At 45.1% G+C, this 19,679-nt stretch overlaps 1 protein-coding gene across 1 annotated transcript in view; it reads left to right on the top strand.

Moving 5' to 3' along the window:
• Window positions 1–16,928, top strand: part of ANOS1 (anosmin 1) — a 635,904-nt gene extending 618,976 nt beyond the window's left edge. Inside the window, exons 42-46 of the mRNA XM_064277948.1 lie at window positions 5,396–5,490; window positions 10,042–10,213; window positions 11,027–11,247; window positions 12,804–12,945; window positions 16,637–16,928. Coding sequence (XP_064134018.1) covers window positions 5,396–5,490; window positions 10,042–10,213; window positions 11,027–11,247; window positions 12,804–12,945; window positions 16,637–16,695 — 689 coding nt within the window. The 3' untranslated portion in view covers window positions 16,696–16,928. The remainder of the gene's footprint in view (window positions 1–5,395; window positions 5,491–10,041; window positions 10,214–11,026; window positions 11,248–12,803; window positions 12,946–16,636) is intronic.
• The last annotated feature ends 2,751 nt before the right edge of the window (window positions 16,929–19,679 follow it).

Raw genomic sequence — 19,679 nt, 5'->3', positions numbered from 1 at the left:
AAGAAGATGGTGCACACCAGGTAGCCTTTCATTCGGTTAAACCATAAGGTCACCATGAGTTGGCATAAATTTGATGGCATCTGTCAACAACACTACTTAGTATATGAATGCTGTATACGATGTAAATATGAACTCAATTTCTGTTATTAAAAAGGACCTCTTAGCTGGATTTTCTGGCCCTTTCTATTTCTGTGAAGTCAGAAATTATATATTCTGTATATAACTAAGTAGGCCCATCTCCAGTGCTTTTCAGCTCCTTCACACATGTATCTGAATGTTCTTGAATTATAACCTATTTTCACCAGTGATGCACTAAGTTGAAAACCAAAAAGGATTGAATGCTTGTGACAAATAAGGTTAGAAAAGAATTATGTTTGCTAATCAAGACCAAATTGTAAACAGAAATTGGTTCTTAAACGTCAAGTTTAAGAATGTTGGTTTTGGATTTGGAGTGAAGAATCTAAAAGCACAACTATATTGATTTCCCTCAGAGTTTCCCAACAAGAGAGCTTCAAGTTTTGTAATATTTATTAGGAGGTAGTATGTCGTTTCATAGGGAGATAAATTAAACATCAGGTATTAGCCCTTCTCAGCTTAATCGTATGGTAGTTGGGTTGGCTGTGCTGTATAAAGACGAATCCTCTAGAAGGGAAGAAATGTTGTCAATATTGAATTTGTAGAAGAACGACTGTTTTCTTGAAAGCAGTATTTATTTCACTTAGCTCATTTTATTAATCTGTAATTTTATTATTCCACTGACACTAGGTAATTTTTACTGTGTGATAATTGAATTCACAATTGATGGTTTTAGTCTTTCTGGATTTAGACTTAGTGCTTTGATTCCGTAAGCATGAAAAGTGCGCTCAGACTGAAAGAAAACCTTCATCATTCTTAATTGTACTTTTAATAGAAGCGCCTTGTGTCTAAAAAAAAAAAAAAGTCTAGAAGACAGTAATTCCTACTTTAATTGTATGAGCGAGAAAGTCCTGTCACATCACATTTTTACAAATATCAAGAGAACAAGGAATTGATCCAGGAGAAGCCGTCATTCAACTAATATTTATTGAACACCTACTATATGCTAGAGGTCCTGGGTGGTGAAAGCAGCTCGTGGTCGACCCTAACTCAAAGGCTGGTGGTTCGAACCCATCCAGAGGCACTGGGAAAGAAAGGCCTGGCGATCTACTTCTGTCAAGATCACAGCCAGGAAGAAACCTATGGGTCACTTCTACTCTCTAACACATAAATAATTGGAATTGACCTGATGGCAACAGTTTTTTGGGTTTTTTTTGCTGTGTGCTGGACACCATTTCAGGTGCTAGGAGCCCTGGTGGCACAGCAGTAAGAGCACAGCTGCTAACCAAAAGGCTGGCGGTTTGAACCCACCAACCACTCCTTGGAAACATTATGGGGCAGTTCTACTCTGTCCTTTAGGGTTGCTATGAGTCGGAATCAACTCGACAGCAGTGGGTTAATTCAGGTGCTATAGATACTGCAAAGAACCAAACACAAAAATCCCTGTCCTAATGGGATTTGCTTTCTCTGATGTCTTTCAAAATGTATTTTCCCCCTCCGCGTGACAACCTTCAATTCTTTGTTACGGCAACTGTTGTTCTGGGGAGCCTAGGATGGCCGCTATTTCTTAGAGCCGTAATGTCAGTAACCCCATCATTCCTGATCATTAGACTTTTGGGATTTTAGGAATTCACATGTAATTAATGATTTTGGAACCCTTCCTTTATGGCTGCCCCTGAGTTTGAAGGCTGGCAGACAAGATTTTTTTCAAACTTGGGTTCAGCGTGCTAAATAACTCTGGTTCTCCCGTTTCACAAAGCCCAGCTTCGTCGTATATTGTATGTCATTTCGCCTTCATTTCTCCATTTTTTCTAAAAGTTGCCAGTCACTTCCCCATGGACTTTGTATACTCACTGTCTAAGGATTAAAATTCAACACCCAAAAGGAAGACTGGCTGTTAAAGCCCCCAAATTCTTAGCAATTCAACACCTGTACAGACCTGGCCAGGCAGAGCTGTGTGGAGGCAGCTAAGTGGAGGGCCTCTCCGTCGTCCTGAAAGCTTGGTCTGTTGTTCATCTGCTCTCATAGCCTGGTGGTGTGGCCATCGCGTTCAAGCACACCCCTGCAGATGGCTGGAAAGTCATCTCCCCATATGAGGGGTTGCTAAGAGTAATGACTAAAACCCAAGGAGGCTGTCACCTAATTGAAACACAATACTTAAGACTAAGTGAGTTAGTTAAGGGACAATCAAAATGCTACTGGGGGGCAGTGTGGCTCAGTGGTAGAGTTCTCACCTTCCAAGTGGAAGACCCTGGTTCAATTCCCAGCCAGTGCACCTCAAGCACAACTGCCACCCGTAAGTCAGTGGAGTCTTGCATGTTGCTGTGAGTCTGAACAGGTTTCAACGTATCGTCCAGACTAAGATGAACTAGGAAGAAAGGCCTGGCAACCTGCTTTCAAAAATCAGCCAGTGAAAACCCTACAGATCACAACTGCCCAACCCCCAACCAATCATGGGGATGGCACAGGACTGGGCAGTGTTTTGTTCATGGGGTCGCCGCGATTTGGGGGCTGACCGGACGGTAGCCTCACTAGCCACCCGTAGTTAATTAAATTTAAATTTGAATTAACTAAACTTAAATAAAATTAAGAATTTGGTTGCTGTATTGTACTCGCGGCATTTGAAGTGCTTCACGGGCCCATGTGACTGGTACTGAGCACACTGAACGTTCTGCTCATCAAAGAGAGTTCTGTTGGACAGTGCTGGCCTCAGACACCCTCCCCTGACAGCTGCACGACTCACACCCACCGCCAATCTGCTTTCAGGTCTTTCCTCAAAAGCCCAAAAGCCGGCCTCCCTGCGTGACACACTGACCACCTTATTTAGAACTGTAACTCTTCTTCAGTCTGTCCTGTCCCCCTTACCTGTGGTATTTATCCATAGCCTTATTATCTTCTCACATATCCTTTATTTTATGGGTTTTGTTATCCGCTTGGCTCCATGAGTATGTAAGATTCATGAGGGCACCGTCTCCCGTGTGGTTATTTCGCCACTGGTCCTCCAGCGGTGCCGTCTGCTGAATGAATGAATAAAGACTCACTCATTAACCGGCTTCACACTGATGCATAATGTATAACTCTTAAGAAAAATTCCTTGATCTCGGCTGTGTGAAAGTTAAAAACCCTTCGTAAGTGATTTCTCTTTTAACTAAAGGTTGTTTGTGCCCTCTTTATATCTGTTGGTTTTCTCCAATTTAAAGTTCTTTTCTGGTTCCAAAGTACTCAAAGCAGGTTCCCACAAGATCAACCCAATTCCATCAAAGAGTTCCCGGTCCCTGACGGCCCCCATCAAACACTTGGCATGAACGCCCAGGACAAGATGTTAATCACCAGGAAAAGCGGTGCAGTTTCACACCCTGTGGCCAGACTTGGTGGGCTAGTAAATCCAAGGCTGTCAAAACCTCCCTCCCACACTCTGGGAGGCGCTGGGCTTCATTTTGTCTTTTTTAAAACTTTATTGTTCAAAATATAGAAATGTACAGAAAATATGCTGCTCCACCCGGGAGTGAAAATGTTTAAAGGGTCAACATTCCTGCTCATCCTTGACAGCACCAAGTTATCTTTCAATAATAATAGTAAAAAAGAAAAAAGCCAAACCCGTTGCCAGCGACCCTATAGGACAGGGTGGAGCTGCCCCATAGGGTTTCCAAGGAGCGCCTGGTAGATTCGAACTGCCAACCTTTTGGTTAGCAGCCAAGTTCTTAACCACTGAGCCACCAGGGCTCCATAGCGTTCAAATATATGGAAATACAATGGTGGGCTTATGTAAGGGGGAAGGGAAAGTCCACATCCCGTATCTTCTGATGAGGGAATTTTGTTATGGCAATGTTTAACAGGGGACTGAGATGAATACCCATTTTTCAAGTTTGAGGAAAACTTTTTTCTTCTCGTGTGGACTCAGTAGCTTTTCTCACATCTTTATCAATTAACACAGGATCCAGGGACTTCTGATGACTCTTTCTTATAACACAGAAGCTAAGAGAGTTACTGCTAAGTGTTGCCCTTTCTTGTAGGGGCTTTTTGTTGTTCTTGGCTGCCGATGAGTCGGCCCCCAACTTAGGATGACCCCACGCACAACAGAATGAGATGCCGCACAGTCCTGCCATGCCCGTGACGGCTATGATTTGGGCCGTGGTGGTCCACAGGGTGTTCACTGTCTAATTTTCAGAAGGAGATCACCAGGCCTTTCCTCCTGGCCCATCTTAGTCTGGAAGCTCTGCTGAAACCTGTTCAGCATCCTAGCAGCACACAAGTCTCCACGGACAGACGGGTGGTGGCTGGGCATGAGGCGAACTGGTGGGGAGTCACACGCGGGTCTCCTAGATGGAAGGCGAGAATTCTACCGTTGAACCACCAGTGTGTCCATAGGGGCATTAAAAGCATGGCTAAGTTATTCTCAATACATCTTTGGAATCATTTTGGTATTACTTTACTAATTATCTTTTTTGTTTTACTTCACCACTGTTTTTCCTTTGGCGTTGTAAGACTTGTTCCCCTTGCTTTATTCTCAAGTCCAATACACAAGGCCCTACCACCATGAACGGAGCCCACCATGAACGGACCCCACTGTGAATGGACCACACAGGTGGATAAAGGATATCCACTCACAGTGGGGTCTTGTGTTGGGGCTCACTGCCTTATGTTATCTGGCTCAGTTGGTTTACACGATTGTGGGGCTGGCAGGTCCAAAGTGTGTTGGTCAGGTGATAGGCTAGAGATGTTAACAGTCTAGTGTCCACCATCTCTAGGTCAGACAGGGTGCTGGAAATGCCAGCGGAATGTCTCTTTACAGTCTTGAGGCAGAATCCTTCTCCCTTAGCAAACTCAGTCGTCGTTTTTAAGGTCTTCAGCTGATTGGATCAGGCCCACCTCCGCTGTGGCGGGTAGTTTGCTTTACTGGAAGTCAGCTGATGTAAAGTTCAATCACGTGTAAACACCCGAGTAGCAATATCTAGACTAACACTTGACCAAACAACTGGGTGCCTTTGCCTGGCCAAATTGACATATAAAACTGGCCATCACAGTTCTTAACGCCTAAACGCAAAACCTGCGTATCTCATCTGGCTCAACACGATCCGCTCCCATACAGGTTACAGCCAAGAAAACCCTGTGGAGCAGCTCTGCCCTGTACCACGTGGGCTCGCCGTCAGTCAGAATCGCACTGAGGGCAGTGGGTTTCATTTCGGTTTGTTACATAGTTTTCGATCACCTGTAGAATGTTGTTTTCTCCCTTCCCATTCTCTCGAGTTTTAAGAACACTGCACTACGTGGAATGCGACTTCTGGATTGTTCTTTTTGTTTGTGTGTTTTGATATTGTAGATCCCAGCATCAGCCGCTACCATGTGCAGTGGTTCCCAGAGTTATGTTCCCACAACGAAACAGCCACCCCTGAGAAGTCATCTGGCACGACCCATGTAAGTAGGAGATTGGGCTGTTTGACTCTAAGAGGACTCTAGACTCACTTTATCTTGGTATATCATTGGACAGAGGTTGTAAATAGTGGCTATTGCAAAGGGGCGAGTCGTTCTCACAAGTTAGATGATAGATAGATATGATATATAGATAGATGTTGTTAGGTGCTGTCGAGTCAGCTCCGACTCATAGTGACCCTGTGCATAACAGAACGGAACACTGCCTGGTCCTGCGCCATCCTCACAATCCTTGTTATGCTTGAGCTCATTGTTGCAGCCACTGTGTCAACCACCTCGTTGAGGGTCTTCCTCTTTTCCGCTGACCCTGTACTTTACCAAGCATGATGTCCTTCTCCAGGGACTGGTGCCTCCTGATATTGTCCAAAGTGCGTGAGATGAAGTCTTGCCATCCTTACTTCTAAGGAGCACTCTGGCTGTATTTCTTCCAAGACAAGCTTGTTCATTCTTCTGGCAGTCCATGACATATTCAATATTCTTTGCCAAACCATACTTCAAAGTTATCAATTTCTTTCTTGTCTTCCTTATTCATTGTCCAGCTTTTGCATGCATATGAGGCAATTGAAAATACCGTGCATGGCTTGGTTCAGGTGCACCTTAGTCCTCAAAGTGACATCTTTGCTTTCTAATGCTATAGAGAGGTCTTTTGCAGCAGATTTACCCAACGCGATGCGTTGTTTGATTTCTTGACTGCTGCTTCCATGAGCGTTGATTATGAACCCAAGTAAAATGAAATCCTTGACAACTTCAATCTTTTCTCCGTTTTTCATGAGTTTCTTTATTGGCCCAGTTGTAAGGATTTTTATTTTCTTTATGTTGAGGTGTAATCCACACTGAAGGCTGTGGTCTTTAATCTTCTTCAGTAAGTGCTTCAAGTCCTCTTCAGTTTCGGCAAGCAAGGTTGTGTCATCTGCATAATGTATATCGTTAATGAGTCTTCCTCCAATCCTGGTGCCCATTCTTCTTCTTCTAGTCCAGCTTCTCAGATTATTTGTTTAGCATGCAGTTTGAATAACTATGGTGAAAGGGTACATCCTTGAAGCACACCTTTCCTGATTTTAAACCACACAGTATCCCTCGTTCTGTTTGAATGACTGCCTCTTGGTCTTTGTACACGTTCTGCATGAGCACAGTGAAGTGTTCTGGAATTCCCATTCTTCACAATGTTATCCATAATTTGTTATGATACACACAGTCAAATGCCTTTCATAGTCAATACAACACAGGAAGACATCTTTCTGGTATTTTCTGCTTTTGGCCAAGAGCCGTCTGACATCAGCAATGATATGTATGTATGTAGATAGAGGAAACCCTGGTGGCATAGTGGTTAAGTGCTATGGCTGCTAACCAAAGGGTCGGCAGTTTGAATCCGCCAGGCGCTCCTTGGAAGCTCTATGGGGCAGTTCTACTCTGTCCTATAGGGTCGCTATGAGTTGGAATCGACTCGACGGCACTGGGTTTGGTTTGGTTTTTTATGTAGATAGATAGATAGATAGCTGGCGTTGAGTCAGCTCTAACTCTTGGCAACCTCATGTATAACAGAACAAAATGTTCCTGGTCCTGCGTCATCCTCACAGTCATCAGTACATTCCAGTCCATTATTGTGGCTGTTGTACCAATCCATCTCATCAAGAGTCTCCTCGCTCTTGCTCATCCTCTGCTTCACCCAACACGATGTCCTCCTCCAGTGACCGATCCTTCCTGATACTTGTCCAGAGCAAGTGAGTCAGGCAATGTCCTGTTGTGATCTACACGGTTTTCATTGTCTTATTTTTGGACGTAGATCGCCAGGCCTTTCTTCCTAGTCTGTCTTAATCCGGAAGGTCTGCTGAAACCTGTCCACCATGGGTGGCCCTGCTGGGGTTTGTTATGCTGGTGGTATGGCTTCCAGAGTCACAGCACCACACAAGCCTGGTACCACCGTATGATGCACAGAGGGGTGTTGGTTTCACAGTGAGCACTGAGATCATAGCGGTCACTGTATTCACTCATCCTTTCAAAGCACGGAGAGCTTATTCTGTTGGGAAAACACGGCAGGTCTTCAAATTCAGAACTGAGATACAGTTCTTCAGGAAGTTTCAGGTCAGTGGGGGGATGCCTGTGAGTGTCTGTGCGTTCCATCTTAACTGGACAAATCCTTTGAATTATTTTCTGAATTTTGCCTTGGCACAATGATCTAAAGGTTTTATTTTACCAATCAATATGTCTTTGATACTGAGTATCATCTGATATCTCTCTTTTCTGGGTCCCTGGCAACTACCACCTCATCCAGGTCATGAAAGAATGTTTTCTTTCCTATACACCACGCACAGTGTTTTGACTTTAAACTTGAAGGGAACATTAAACTCATTGGTGATAGCTACCCTGTCAGTACTGTTCAAAGCCCTCTTCCGGATATTTGGGGATGAATGCACAAGGTATTGAGCAGAACCAAAAACCAACAGAATATGTTTAAGAGGGCATTGCATTATAAAAAGTGTTGGTGGCCACACAATATACGTAGTATAACAGGAAACTCTGGTGGCATAGTGGTTAAGCAACTGGCTGCTAACCAAAAGGTCAGCAGTTCAAATCCACCGGGCACTCTTTGGAAGCCCTATGGGGCAGTTCTGCTCTGTCCTGGGTCATAGGGTCGCTGTGAGTCGGAATGAACTTGACGGCAATAGGCTTTTAGGACAGGTTAAAATTCCAAAAACATGACCTCAGCTATGCAAAATGCTGGTTTGTGATATTTTACAGGAATATTGTATTTTCAAACACTTTCTAAAGCCACCAGAGCAATATTTTTTGAATCATATCTGATCACATACCTTGAAGACAGTGAGATAAAAACTGGTCAGTGGGTTTGCAGAAGCACACAGCTGGATCTGAAGGTGGGCTGAGACCCGCCTTCACCAAAGTTGCCCTTTTTCTTTATTCTTATGTCCTTCCCAAAGCCTGCGGCCATTAGTAAAAAGTGAAAGCAGACGTTTTTAAAAATGGAAGCCTGCTTGAATAGGAGAGATAGAAATAAACAGAAATGACATTTAATTTGTTTTGTGGACGGGGGCGTGGCCTTTTCTTGGTTTATTTCTGTGTGCCTTGGGAACGTGTGGAATCTGGCTCACTTTCCTGCGGCTACCCAATCATGTGCTTCTCATCTCTAGGAAGTCTGAGAATGGTAATTACTATCATTCTCAGACATATGTCATGTGTCTGGTAGAAATAATCCGGATTCTGAAAGAACGCCCTGCCAGAGGCTATAAAGTTGTCTGGTTCCCTGTGTAAATGACTTGTCGACCCAGTTCGTTCATTTTCAGCTAATTGACCTGTTACCCCAGCCGACTGACTGTCTTCTATGCCACATGAAAGCTTTCCTGGAATGTCTGAGATGCAGATTCTTTAACAGCTGCCCCTGGATTCCAGCGCATTTCCGCATAAGTACAGGTTCATTCCTAAAGAAAAACAACTCAGACTCCCGAAGACACGGAGTAGACTCTAGCTGTCTACACTGAGTTCTTTCCTGTTTACTCTTCAGTGTGAATTGTGTTCAGTTGGGTTGACCATGCTTTTTAAATGCTCTCGGCTGCCAACCAAAAGATTAGAGTCAAGTCCATGCAGAGGTGCCTCGGAAGAAAGGCTTGGAGATCTGCTTCTGGAAGTTCAGCCACTGGAAACCTTATGAACACACATGATGTCACCATGAGTTAGTGCTGACCAGTGGCCACTGGTTTTAGGAGTCCTTGGGTGGTGTGGTGCAGACAGTTAAGCACTTGGCTGCTAGCCAAAAGGTTGGCAATTCAGGTCCACCCAGAGGTACCTCAGAAGAAAGGCCTGGCAGTCTACTTCCACCAAAATCAACCACTGAAAACCCTGTGGAGCACACTTCTACCCTGACACATGAGCTTGTCCACCACGAGTCAGAATTGACTCCACAGCAACTAATTAACAGCCACATATGAAAGGAACATAGTTTCCAATGTGTCGTGACAGTAAAGGTCATATTTGGATGTCATCGTCAAAGTCCAGTCGAAGACTCTGACTCCTTTGCGATTCAGCTTATTTCACGTATTGATACTGAATCACGGCCTTGTGACAGGAAGCAATCCTGGCCTTCTAAAAAGGAGGAAGACACTGCTAAAAGAATATCTTCAACATTTTTCAAGAAAAACTGACATATAAACCAAGCCCATTTTTCTCATATTAAAAACCCACCACCACCACCACCAACGTAGATTTGTATTTAAAGCTTGGCACCACCACCCACACTGCGCCAGCTCGGGGCGTGGGTTATGAACGTCAGAAGTTGGCCTCTTTGATGCGGAAAGACCAAGGCACTGTTTAATTCTGTGAAATGGGCTGTACAGCCACAGGACTGTTTCACAATCGTAATTAATCAAAACACAGACAGCGTCCCCTTTGTATTTCTTATGAAAGCCACATTGCACACGCCCCGTATGTAGGAAAGTATCCCTGTTGGATTACAAATTCATGTCCTGCCAGTTTTTCACCCCTAGTGAAATTGATTGGTAGCGTATTCTTTTTCTCTTGGTCCAGGAGAATTACATCATTCTTCAGGATCTGTCATTTTCCTGCAAATATAAGGTGATAGTCCAACCCATCGGGCCCAAGAGCCACCTGAAGGTGGAGACCGCTTTCTTTACCACGCCACCCTGCTCTGCTCTCAAGCGGAAAAGCCACCAGCACGCCACCTGCCCTGGCGAAGCAGGTATGTGTTGACCTGAGGAACTCCCATGGCACGTCCTGGGTGTTAGCTAGCGACACGTCGGAGATGTTTCCAAACTGTCATTTCGTGAGGTCATGGAAATGATACACACCCTTCCTTCTGAATTATGATGTCATGGTCCAACTTGGAGATCGGCTGTGCATACGTATGTACGTGTTATTTTATAATTCCAGCAGCACTGAAAAGAGCTCCTCTGCTGGCGGTATTACCCCTTTGGAAATGAAGCCAACCACGTATATACCGCTTGCATTTAAGCGCACTTGCACGTAAATGATTTCATTTGGGTGCCACGCCTTTGCCATGTGAGTTCTTCTCACACGCTTCCCACACCCACCCACCGGAGCCCGTCTCCTTGCCCTCACCTCTTCTCCTTGCAAAATGCCTCCCTGCACTGGGGACTCCTAGCGAACAGCCCCTTCCAGCTGCTCACTCTGTGAACAGCTCAGCTATCCCACCTTCTCACTGCAGTGATTGCCCTTTTCTGAGACATGGCCAAGTCCAGTCGGAGTCTGAATGTCTCGCTCCTCCTTCCAGCCCTGAAGGCCTCTAAAATAATCCCTACGGCATTAGAAGCATGTAGCACAAAGTGATGACACTCGTACACAACGTGTTCCCATTTACCCCCTCATGCCAAACAGGCGTTTGTCTGAGCCCAGCCTTAAAGAATGAGGTCCGATCCGCCTCTACGGTGTCCACAGAATGGCTGCCTGAAGTTCCCAGGATGAAAATAAAACAGAGCCTCTCTTCCCTCTTTCCCCAGCAGCTGAACCCCGTGTTCTGTTTTTGCATTTGCAGGCCAGTTTCTTTCCAAAGTGCTCGCCAAGCCAGAGAACCTTTCTGCGTCCTTCGTTGTCCAAGATGTCAACATCACGGGCCACTTTTCTTGGAAAATGGCCAGGGCAAACCTCTTCCAGCCCATGACCGGGTTTCAGGTGACTTGGGCAGAGGTCACGACAGAGAACAGGCAGAACAGTCTGCCCAATAGCATCATCTCGCAGTCCCAGATCCTGCCGTCGGTAGGTGCTGCTCAGCTGCCTTGTCTGTGCTGTGCACGTCCATCCGTTGCTCACTCGGCACCACCATCACTGTTTGGGGTCTTTCTGTTATGCTGCGTGCCACACCGAGTCCCTGGGTGGTGCAGACGGTGAACACGCCCCACTGCTAAAACCAAAAGGTTGGAAGTGCAAGTCCACCCACAGGTGCCTTGGAAGAAAGGCCTGGCGATCCACTTCTGAAATAGCAGCCCCTGAAAACCCTGTGGGCACAGTTCTACCCTGACACACATGGGGTCGCCAGGAGTCAGCATGGACTGCATGACAGCTGGTTTGGTGTGCCTACAATTGAGTCTTTTTTCTACATTCTGTCTTCTTCTGAGAGCATTTGCAAGTATTAACAACACATCAAAAGTGTTACTGGGAATAGTTAAGAAATAGCACCAACTGTCATTTTTTTTTTTTGTCATCTAGATACAGATCTCTGGGTGGCACAGTTTGGGTCAAGCGACTATTAATCCAAAAGTTGGTGGTTAGAACCTGCCTGGAGGTACTGAGGAAGAAAGGCCTGGCAATGTGCCTCTGTAAAGATTACAGCCAAGAAACCCTATGGAGTAATTCTACTCTGTCACAATGGGGCTGCCAGGAGTCAGAATCGACTAGACAGCAATTTTTCTTTTAAATCACTAATTTTTTAATTCACTAATTAAGTGAATCCAGATGTTCAACAGATGGTGCTGTCCACCTTACATGCGAGTGGTCCAGCCATTTTCTTCTGTCTTCGTTAACCCCGTGTCTGTCTGCTCCTAGTGGAGGTGGCCTATTTGAAGTGTTAAATGGGGGCGGGGGGGGGGAGGTGGGCGGCAGAAACTAAAAGAAGCTAGTTCTTTGTCTTTTTTCCCTGTCAGATTTGGCTGGAGCCCTGTCCAGTCGGCCTGTCTTCCAAGCTCCTCAATTCCTTGGCTTGAAAAAGAAAAAAATTATGTGTGGGCTCTTACCCTCTCTGAAAGCATCCTTAGGATAGCCAACTCCTGCTCCAAAATTCAAAAAGAAAGGGGGAAAAAAAAAAAAACCTTAAATCCCGGAAGAAAAAATTCCATGGAATTAAGAAGTAGTCATTCTGTGAATGTCTTAGGTTTTACTGAGTTTCGGGAAGAACGTGTTGGCATGAAAGTAAACATTTCAGTTCTGTGTGTTAAGGGAAACTATTGGCTCGTTCCCGGGAATTCGGATTATCAAGAATTTACATGGCAAGAGGTGCAGCTGAGAACCTAAAACCATGGGAAAGTCTTACGGGAAGGAACAAAACTCGAAGTCCCGGGGTGGGCCTTGAGAGCTGGCATTGCGTTCCCGTTTTCGCTCTGCCGAGGGTCTCAGGCTGCCAGGAATTAAGTAAGGTGCAGAGAGCTCCGGTCAATTAGGAGCAACGGTCTATGCGTTGAGCTGTGGCTTTACAGAACAGCCACACAGGCAGTGATAGAATATGCTCACGTGGGGGACGCGCTGTCATTCACACGTGTCCAGCTGTGTGTCGTCTTCAAAGGCCACTGACGAGCGTCTCATTTACGCTGCCTCCTCAGGATCACTATGTCCTGACAGTGCCCAATCTGAGGCCGTCCACCCTGTACCGGCTGGAAGTGCAGGTGCTGACCACAGGAGGGGAAGGGCCGGCCACCATCCGGACGTTCCGGACCCCCGAGCTCCCGCCGTCTGCAGCACACAGTGAGTGCCAGGGCCCAACTGCTGCGCTGCTGTGTGGGCAGAGAGAGCACTTGCTGAAACACATGCTAGAGAGCAAACTATTACCTCTTTCCGTGAAACAGGGAGGCTGGGTGGGCTGGGTGCCCAAAAGGTTACGCGCTTGACTGCTAGCCAAAAGGTCGGCAGCTCAAACCCGCTCAGAGGCGGCTCAAAAGAAAAACCTGGTGATCTGCTTCCAAAAGGTCACAGCCCAGAAGACCCTGTGGAGCACAGTTCTACTCTGCACACATGGGGTCGCCATGAGTTGAAATCGACTTGATGGCAGCCAGCAACAACAACAGGAAACAGGGGAGTTTCCTTCTGTGAAATTTCTCCTGCCTGTTTGTTGGGACGCACTGTTTTTTATTCTAACTGCTATGAACAGAAATTCTATGGAAGGCCTTAATTGCTTCCTTTTTCTTTCTTTCCATGTTCCCCCTTGTTCCTTCCCTCCATACCGCCCTCTCTCCCTTCTTCCTTTGTTTTCTCCTACTTCCTTCCTTCTTTCCCTCTTCCTTTCTTTCCCCTCTCCCTCCCCACCCCCCTTCCCTATTTCCTCCCTTCTTCCCTCCCTCCTTCCTTCCTCCCTTCCTCTCTCCCTCCTTCCTTCCTCCCTTCCTCCCTCCCTCCTCCCTTCCTCCTTCCTTCCTTCTTTCCTCCCTCCCCCTCCTTCCTTCCTCTTCCCTTCCTTTCTCCCTCCCTCCTTCCTTCCTCCCTTCCTCCCTCCCTCCTTCCTTCCTCCCTCCCTCCCTCCTTCCTTCCTTCTTTCCTCCCTCCCCCTCCTTCCTTCCTCTTCCCTTCCTTTCTCCCTCCTTCCTTCCTCCCTTCCCCTCCTTCCTTCCTCTTCCCTTCCTTTCTCCCTCCCTCCCTCCCTCCTTCCTTCCTTCTTTCCTCCCTCCCCCTCCTTCCTTCCTCTTCCCTTCCTTTCTCCCTCCCTCCTTCCTTCCTCCCTCCCCCTCCTTCCTTCCTCTTCCCTTCCTTTCTCCCTCCCTCCCTCCTTCCTTCCTTCTTTCCTCTCTCCCCCTCCTTCCTTCCTCTTCCCTTCCTTTCTCCCTCCCTCCCTCCTTCCTCCCTTCCTTCTTTCCTCTCTCCCCCTCCTTCCTTCCTCTTCCCTTCCTTTCTCCCTCCCTCCCTCCTTCCTTCCTCCCTTCCTTCTTTCCTCCCTCCCCCTCCTTCCTTCCTCTTCCCTTCCTTTCTCCCTCCCTCCTTCCTTCCTTCCTTCTTTCCTCCCTCCCCCTCCTTCCTTCCTCTTCCCTTCCTTTCTCCCTCCTTCTTCCTCCCTTCCTTCTTTCCTCCCTCCCCCTCCTTCCTTCCTCCCTCCCTCCTTCCTTCCTCCCTTCCTCCCTCCCCCTCCTTCCTTCCTCTTCCCTTCCTTTCTCCCTCCCTCCTTCCTTCCTCCCTCCCCCTCCTTCCTTCCTCTTCCCTTCCTTTCTCCCTCCCTCCCTCCCTCCTTCCTTCCTTCTTTCCTCCCTCCCCCTCCTTCCTTCCTCTTCCCTTCCTTTCTCCCTCCCTCCCTCCTTCCTTCCTTCTTTCCTCTCTCCCCCTCCTTCCTTCCTCTTCCCTTCCTTTCTCCCTCCCTCCCTCCTTCCTTCCTCCCTTCCTTCTTTCCTCCCTCCCCCTCCTTCCTTCCTCTTCCCTTCCTTTCTCCCTCCCTCCTTCCTTCCTTCCTTCTTTCCTCCCTCCCCCTCCCTCCTTCCTCTTCCCTTCCTTTCTCCCTCCCTCCCTCCTTCCTTCCTTCTTTCCTCTCTCCCCCTCCTTCCTTCCTCTTCCCTTCCTTTCTCCCTCCCTCCTTCCTTCCTCCCTTCCTTCTTTCCTCCCTCCCCCTCCTTCCTTCCTCTTCCCTTCCTTTCTCCCTCCCTCCTTCCTCCCTTCCTTCTTTCCTCTCTCCCCCTCCTTCCTTCCTCTTCCCTTCCTTTCTCCCTCCCTCCCTCCTTCCTTCCTCCCTTCCTTCTTTCCTCCCTCCCCCTCCTTCCTTCCTCTTCCCTTCCTTTCTCCCTCCCTCCCTCCTTCCTTCCTTCTTTCCTCCCTCCCCCTCCTTCCTTCCTCTTCCCTCCCTCTCTCCCTCCCTTCCTTCTTTCTTCCTCCCTTCCTCCTACCTGCCTGCCTGCCTTCTTTCTCTCTCTTTCTTCATTTCATTTCTTTTCTATATAATACATGCTTTTTGCTTGTCTTTTAAATCATAAATACAGATGGAAGAAAATTGTTTAGTTTTATATCCCTCAGAAATTAAGAAAACAGTTAAAATTTTCAATCATGACACCCTATAGGAAGTAACAATTTACTAAGGAGATTATTTTCTTATTGAGTGTTTTACTTTAATACAGTATATTAATTTTCTTCATGACATGACCCAAATCGGTATGATTGCTTTAATGCTAAATGTAAAAATCAACAAGAAGCTAATAGTTTTAAAACTGTAGATATTTTTAAAATTTTACTTGATTAAATGGTACATTTATTGCTAAATCAGTTAAGATTTAAAAAAAATGTTACTTGCTGTTTCAAAACTAGTAGTAGCCTCCTGCTGATTTTTACATTATGTACTTTATTTTTTCAAGGTTTAAACCTAAAACTCAACGTCAAAAAATTTTGTACTGATAATAGAATTGAGAACTTACCTTAGTTTTACCACTGATTTTTTTTAAGTGACTGATCAGATTTACCCCAGTAGCTTTCCTTGCTCATGATTTAAGGGAAAGTAAAACCTATCCCCACGGAGGGGCTTGGTGGCCCCTTGTGTGTGTGAGGTTTGGGTATCAGGCTTGCCTGCCTTGCCTCCACTGAAATTCCGTTTAAGTTGTGTGTTTTTTTAAAATTGTTGTACAAATATATTTGCCCATCCACATCTTCCACGCCTACTGTCTGATGGTGTGCAACCATCACGCATATCCTTAGCTTGCCAGATCTCCCATCCCATAAACAAAAGCTCAGCGCTTCCTAGACAATAGGGAAAGTATTTTGAGTTTTTAAAAATATTTTAAGGAAATAAAAAGGGTTGTGGTTTGCTCGAAGAATCTGTGAGCTTTGGGAAAGGAGCTTGTCTTCTTTTCCGTGGTATTTTGTGGTCTTAGAGAAGGGAGCAAGGGAAGGAGGAAGGGCCTGGGAAGAGAGAGAATGCCTGAATGTATGCGTGTGCATTTAGAACACAGGATGGGAGACAGGGATGGAACAGGGAACATTTGTCTGAGCTGAATGCTTTCACTAAGGAACCCTGGTGGTGCAGCAGTTAAGCACTCAGCTGCTCACTGAACCATTGGCAGTTCAAACCCACCCAGCAGCTCTACAAGAGAAAGACCTGGCAATCTGCTCCCGTAAAGACTACAGCCTGGAAAACCCTGTGGAGCAGTTCTATTCTGGCCCGTGGGGGTGCCATGAGGTGGAATCGCCTGGACAGCACCCAACAATAACGATGCCTTCCCTAGGGATCCCTGGGTGGCATAAATGGTGAAGTGCTTGGTTACTAACCCAGAGGTGGGTGGTTTGAGCCCACACAGTGGTGCCACACTTCAGTAAGATGACAGCCATAGCCGTTGAAAACCTCATAGAGTGCAGTTCTACTCTGACACCCATGGGACACACAACAGGAATGCTTTCACTGCGAATAAACGTGTTCCATCTGCGTATTCGATAGGTGTCAAGCGCAATGACGCGTGTGTGTTTTGTCACTTCTTAGGAGCCCATCTAAAACATCACCACGCCCATCATTACGAACCTTCTCCAGAGAGATACTAACAGTTGCACGGACGCACGCTTATTGAACCGCAGCGACCAGACACATGGACTTAGAGCAGCCGTAGGTATCTCCCAGGGGACGCTCCTCTCCTGGGTAACGTTAGCACAGTAAGTACTCACGTCTGTCTCAGATGCACCCAGAATTAAGTGGCACGTGGTCCGCCGAGGAAGACCAAAGCCGATCCCCTGGGAGAATGCAGAAATTGCAGAGTAGGCTTATTGGACGGTAATTTTTTTTTTTTTTTTTTTTTACTGAGTCTTAAGAGCTCCGTCTGCAGTCTTGTTAATCTCCATTGATACAGTGCAGAACTGACATTTCACTGAGCTCGGAGGGGCAGGTTCTCCAGTGAGTACAACAGATAAGACAACTGGTACACAAATTGAGCATGGATTTCATCAACAGAACGCACTTTGATCAAATGAATGATTTGATTGACAAAATCAACTGAGATTCTGAAGCTGTTGGGCCCGGTTGATTATACTGTTGAAATCTTCCATAAGATATTTTTCTTATTGCCTGTGATTTTTAACTGACAGTTTCTAACCTGAAAAACACCAGTAAATCTAAAAATGCTTCCACTTTAAACATCCTTTGCTTCTGCTTATACAAATACAAAAGATACCGTCAGGAGTGGACAGACGTTTGACATATTATTATGCTGCTAACTAGGTTTTGCCTTGGGGAAATTAAAATTCTTTTTTAGTATTTCATACTAGATATTGTTTTTAATATTTTATCCTATAATATGAGAGATTGTCCTAATAGGTTAGCTTATTTATATTTTTCCTTGTTTTCCTCAAAGCAGAAAACAGCTGTGGGTACACTTTGTTTTGGAGCCTTCATGTATTTGAAAATTCACAGCACCTGTTGCTTAAAAGAAACTACTCCCAACTGGTGAACACTGTCAGGTGTTTATTGAGATACGCCTTTTCGTAATCAAAGGAAGCCCTTTGTATGTTAGAATATTCTCAGTAATGTCGAAAGGGCTTTCATTGATAGAAGAGAGTTTTTTGCCTGTAATTATCCTTTATTCTTTCAAGTCTATTATATCCTGTTACTTGGAAAGTCTCTTGTGTTCTAAATCACCTGTGAGGACATTGAGTGAAGTCAAAAGATGGTATCATACATTGCAGAGTGTGTCGAGGTGACCCTAAAGAGCAATATTCAATTTAGTTTTCCTTCAGGGAAAACTCACATACATGGTTTGAAATGACATAGATGTGTTTGTCTGCCCCCTTAGAAGGATGTGTGTCTGTCTGTACACACAGGCACCCACGTGTACATGCATACACCTTGGATATAAATCCCTGAGGAAATTGTTTTCACAGCTCACCAGTGGTGGACAAAGGTGTGGTTCTCTACTGAAGGTCATAAGGAGAATGTATTTTGCCCATTAATGTTCACTCTATGATAAAAGAACAGTTTATCATAACTAAACATTTTAAAAATGGGAAGGGTTCCCAGTTCCTGTATCCGTCTAGGTACACTAGGAAAAATCGCTAATGTTATACGTCAGGTTTTGATATTCACACTTGCCCTTTGTCATTTTTGATATTTCCTGAGTGCGTGTAGGCTCCTGGCCCTTGCTGCCAAAGGTGGACAGCTCACAACTCCCTGGCTTGATGGAGCTTGTGCTGCAACATCCAAAAACCAGCTGCCGTCCAGCTGATCCTGACTGATGGCAGATTCAATACAGAATGCGGAGGGATTGCCTTTATTAATAAGCAGACAGGTGTCTTCAGAAAGCATAGTTGATAAACGTGGGTACCTGATAATAGATTAAAACAAAAACCAAAAAACAAAAACCAGTTTCCTGTGTGTTAAAACACTGAAAGCTGATGAGCTAGGTACTGGTTTGCAGCTTTGTACAAGGGCATAAAATCAAAACTCTCAGAACAAAGTTTGTGTTGGTTCTGAGTGTCTCTGCAGCTCCTGACACATACTCGGTGGAGGAAGCACGGTGTTTTGTCACGTTCACCTGCTCCCAAGGTTACATACAGGAAACCTCTTTCATCAAAAACCCTCTGAGATTTAACAAACAGCCTAGGAATCTTCTTTAAAACTAATGGTTTCTTCTGGTGCCATCACTGGCATCTGGAATTCAAATTCTTACACCTTCAAAAATTTAAACTTCTAATGATTGACTCCAAGTTTATCTTTTACCTTGATTTGTTATGACCAAATGCAAGTATTTGGGCCATCAAGTTTTGGTACTGTTGTATAGTTAAAAATGACAGGAGTATACAGATAGATACAAAATATTATTAAATTATTATACATTAAATTTTATAAAAAAATTTAATTATGCTTCTTTGGTCTGGGTAGTAGGTATTCAGCAGCTATATTTTTAGTTGGGATAAATGTTCTAAAGCTTATACCTTCCCTAACGAGTCTAAAGCAACCCTTCTGAGCATCTAATTTTGCTCTGATATTCAACAATTTAAATCATTAGTGTTTTAGGAGAAAAATACTATTAAACATCTCCAACATGAATCAAGTGAGCAAATATATATATTTTTTATTTTTAAAAATTTGAGTACCAAATAAAGTGATTTTTTTTTTTTTAAAGGTAGTTTTAGTGTCTAATCCTCTGGTAGGTCTTATTGAAATTACGTGCATTTATCTAATATGAGAAAATGGTAGTCGGTGATCATATTCACTGTTGGAAGGATTGAGCTCATCAAAAAAAGAAAACAATTAAGTCATCAAACGCAGGCGACCAAGTCAGTATCCACCACGGTTCTCTGCATTATTTTCATTTACAACACTGACTCCCAGACAGTGGATTTCTCCCCACCACCATCTTCTCCAAACCAGAACTCATAGAATGGTTTGTACAAACAAGCATGTGCCGGTTGAATTCCTTGGTGGTTTTAGTATGATGTATTAGAGGAAAAGATTGATGACACATTAGTTTCCAGAATGTTTATGAAACAAAATCCAGAGCTTAAAAGTATGCTCGTACCGTAGAACACATACCCGA

This window comes from Loxodonta africana, chromosome X (assembly GCF_030014295.1).
Source record: "Loxodonta africana isolate mLoxAfr1 chromosome X, mLoxAfr1.hap2, whole genome shotgun sequence".
Taxonomy (NCBI): Eukaryota; Metazoa; Chordata; class Mammalia; order Proboscidea; family Elephantidae; genus Loxodonta; species Loxodonta africana.
Note: the sequence above shows the minus strand (reverse complement) of the source record. Positions and strands in the feature narration are given on the sequence as shown.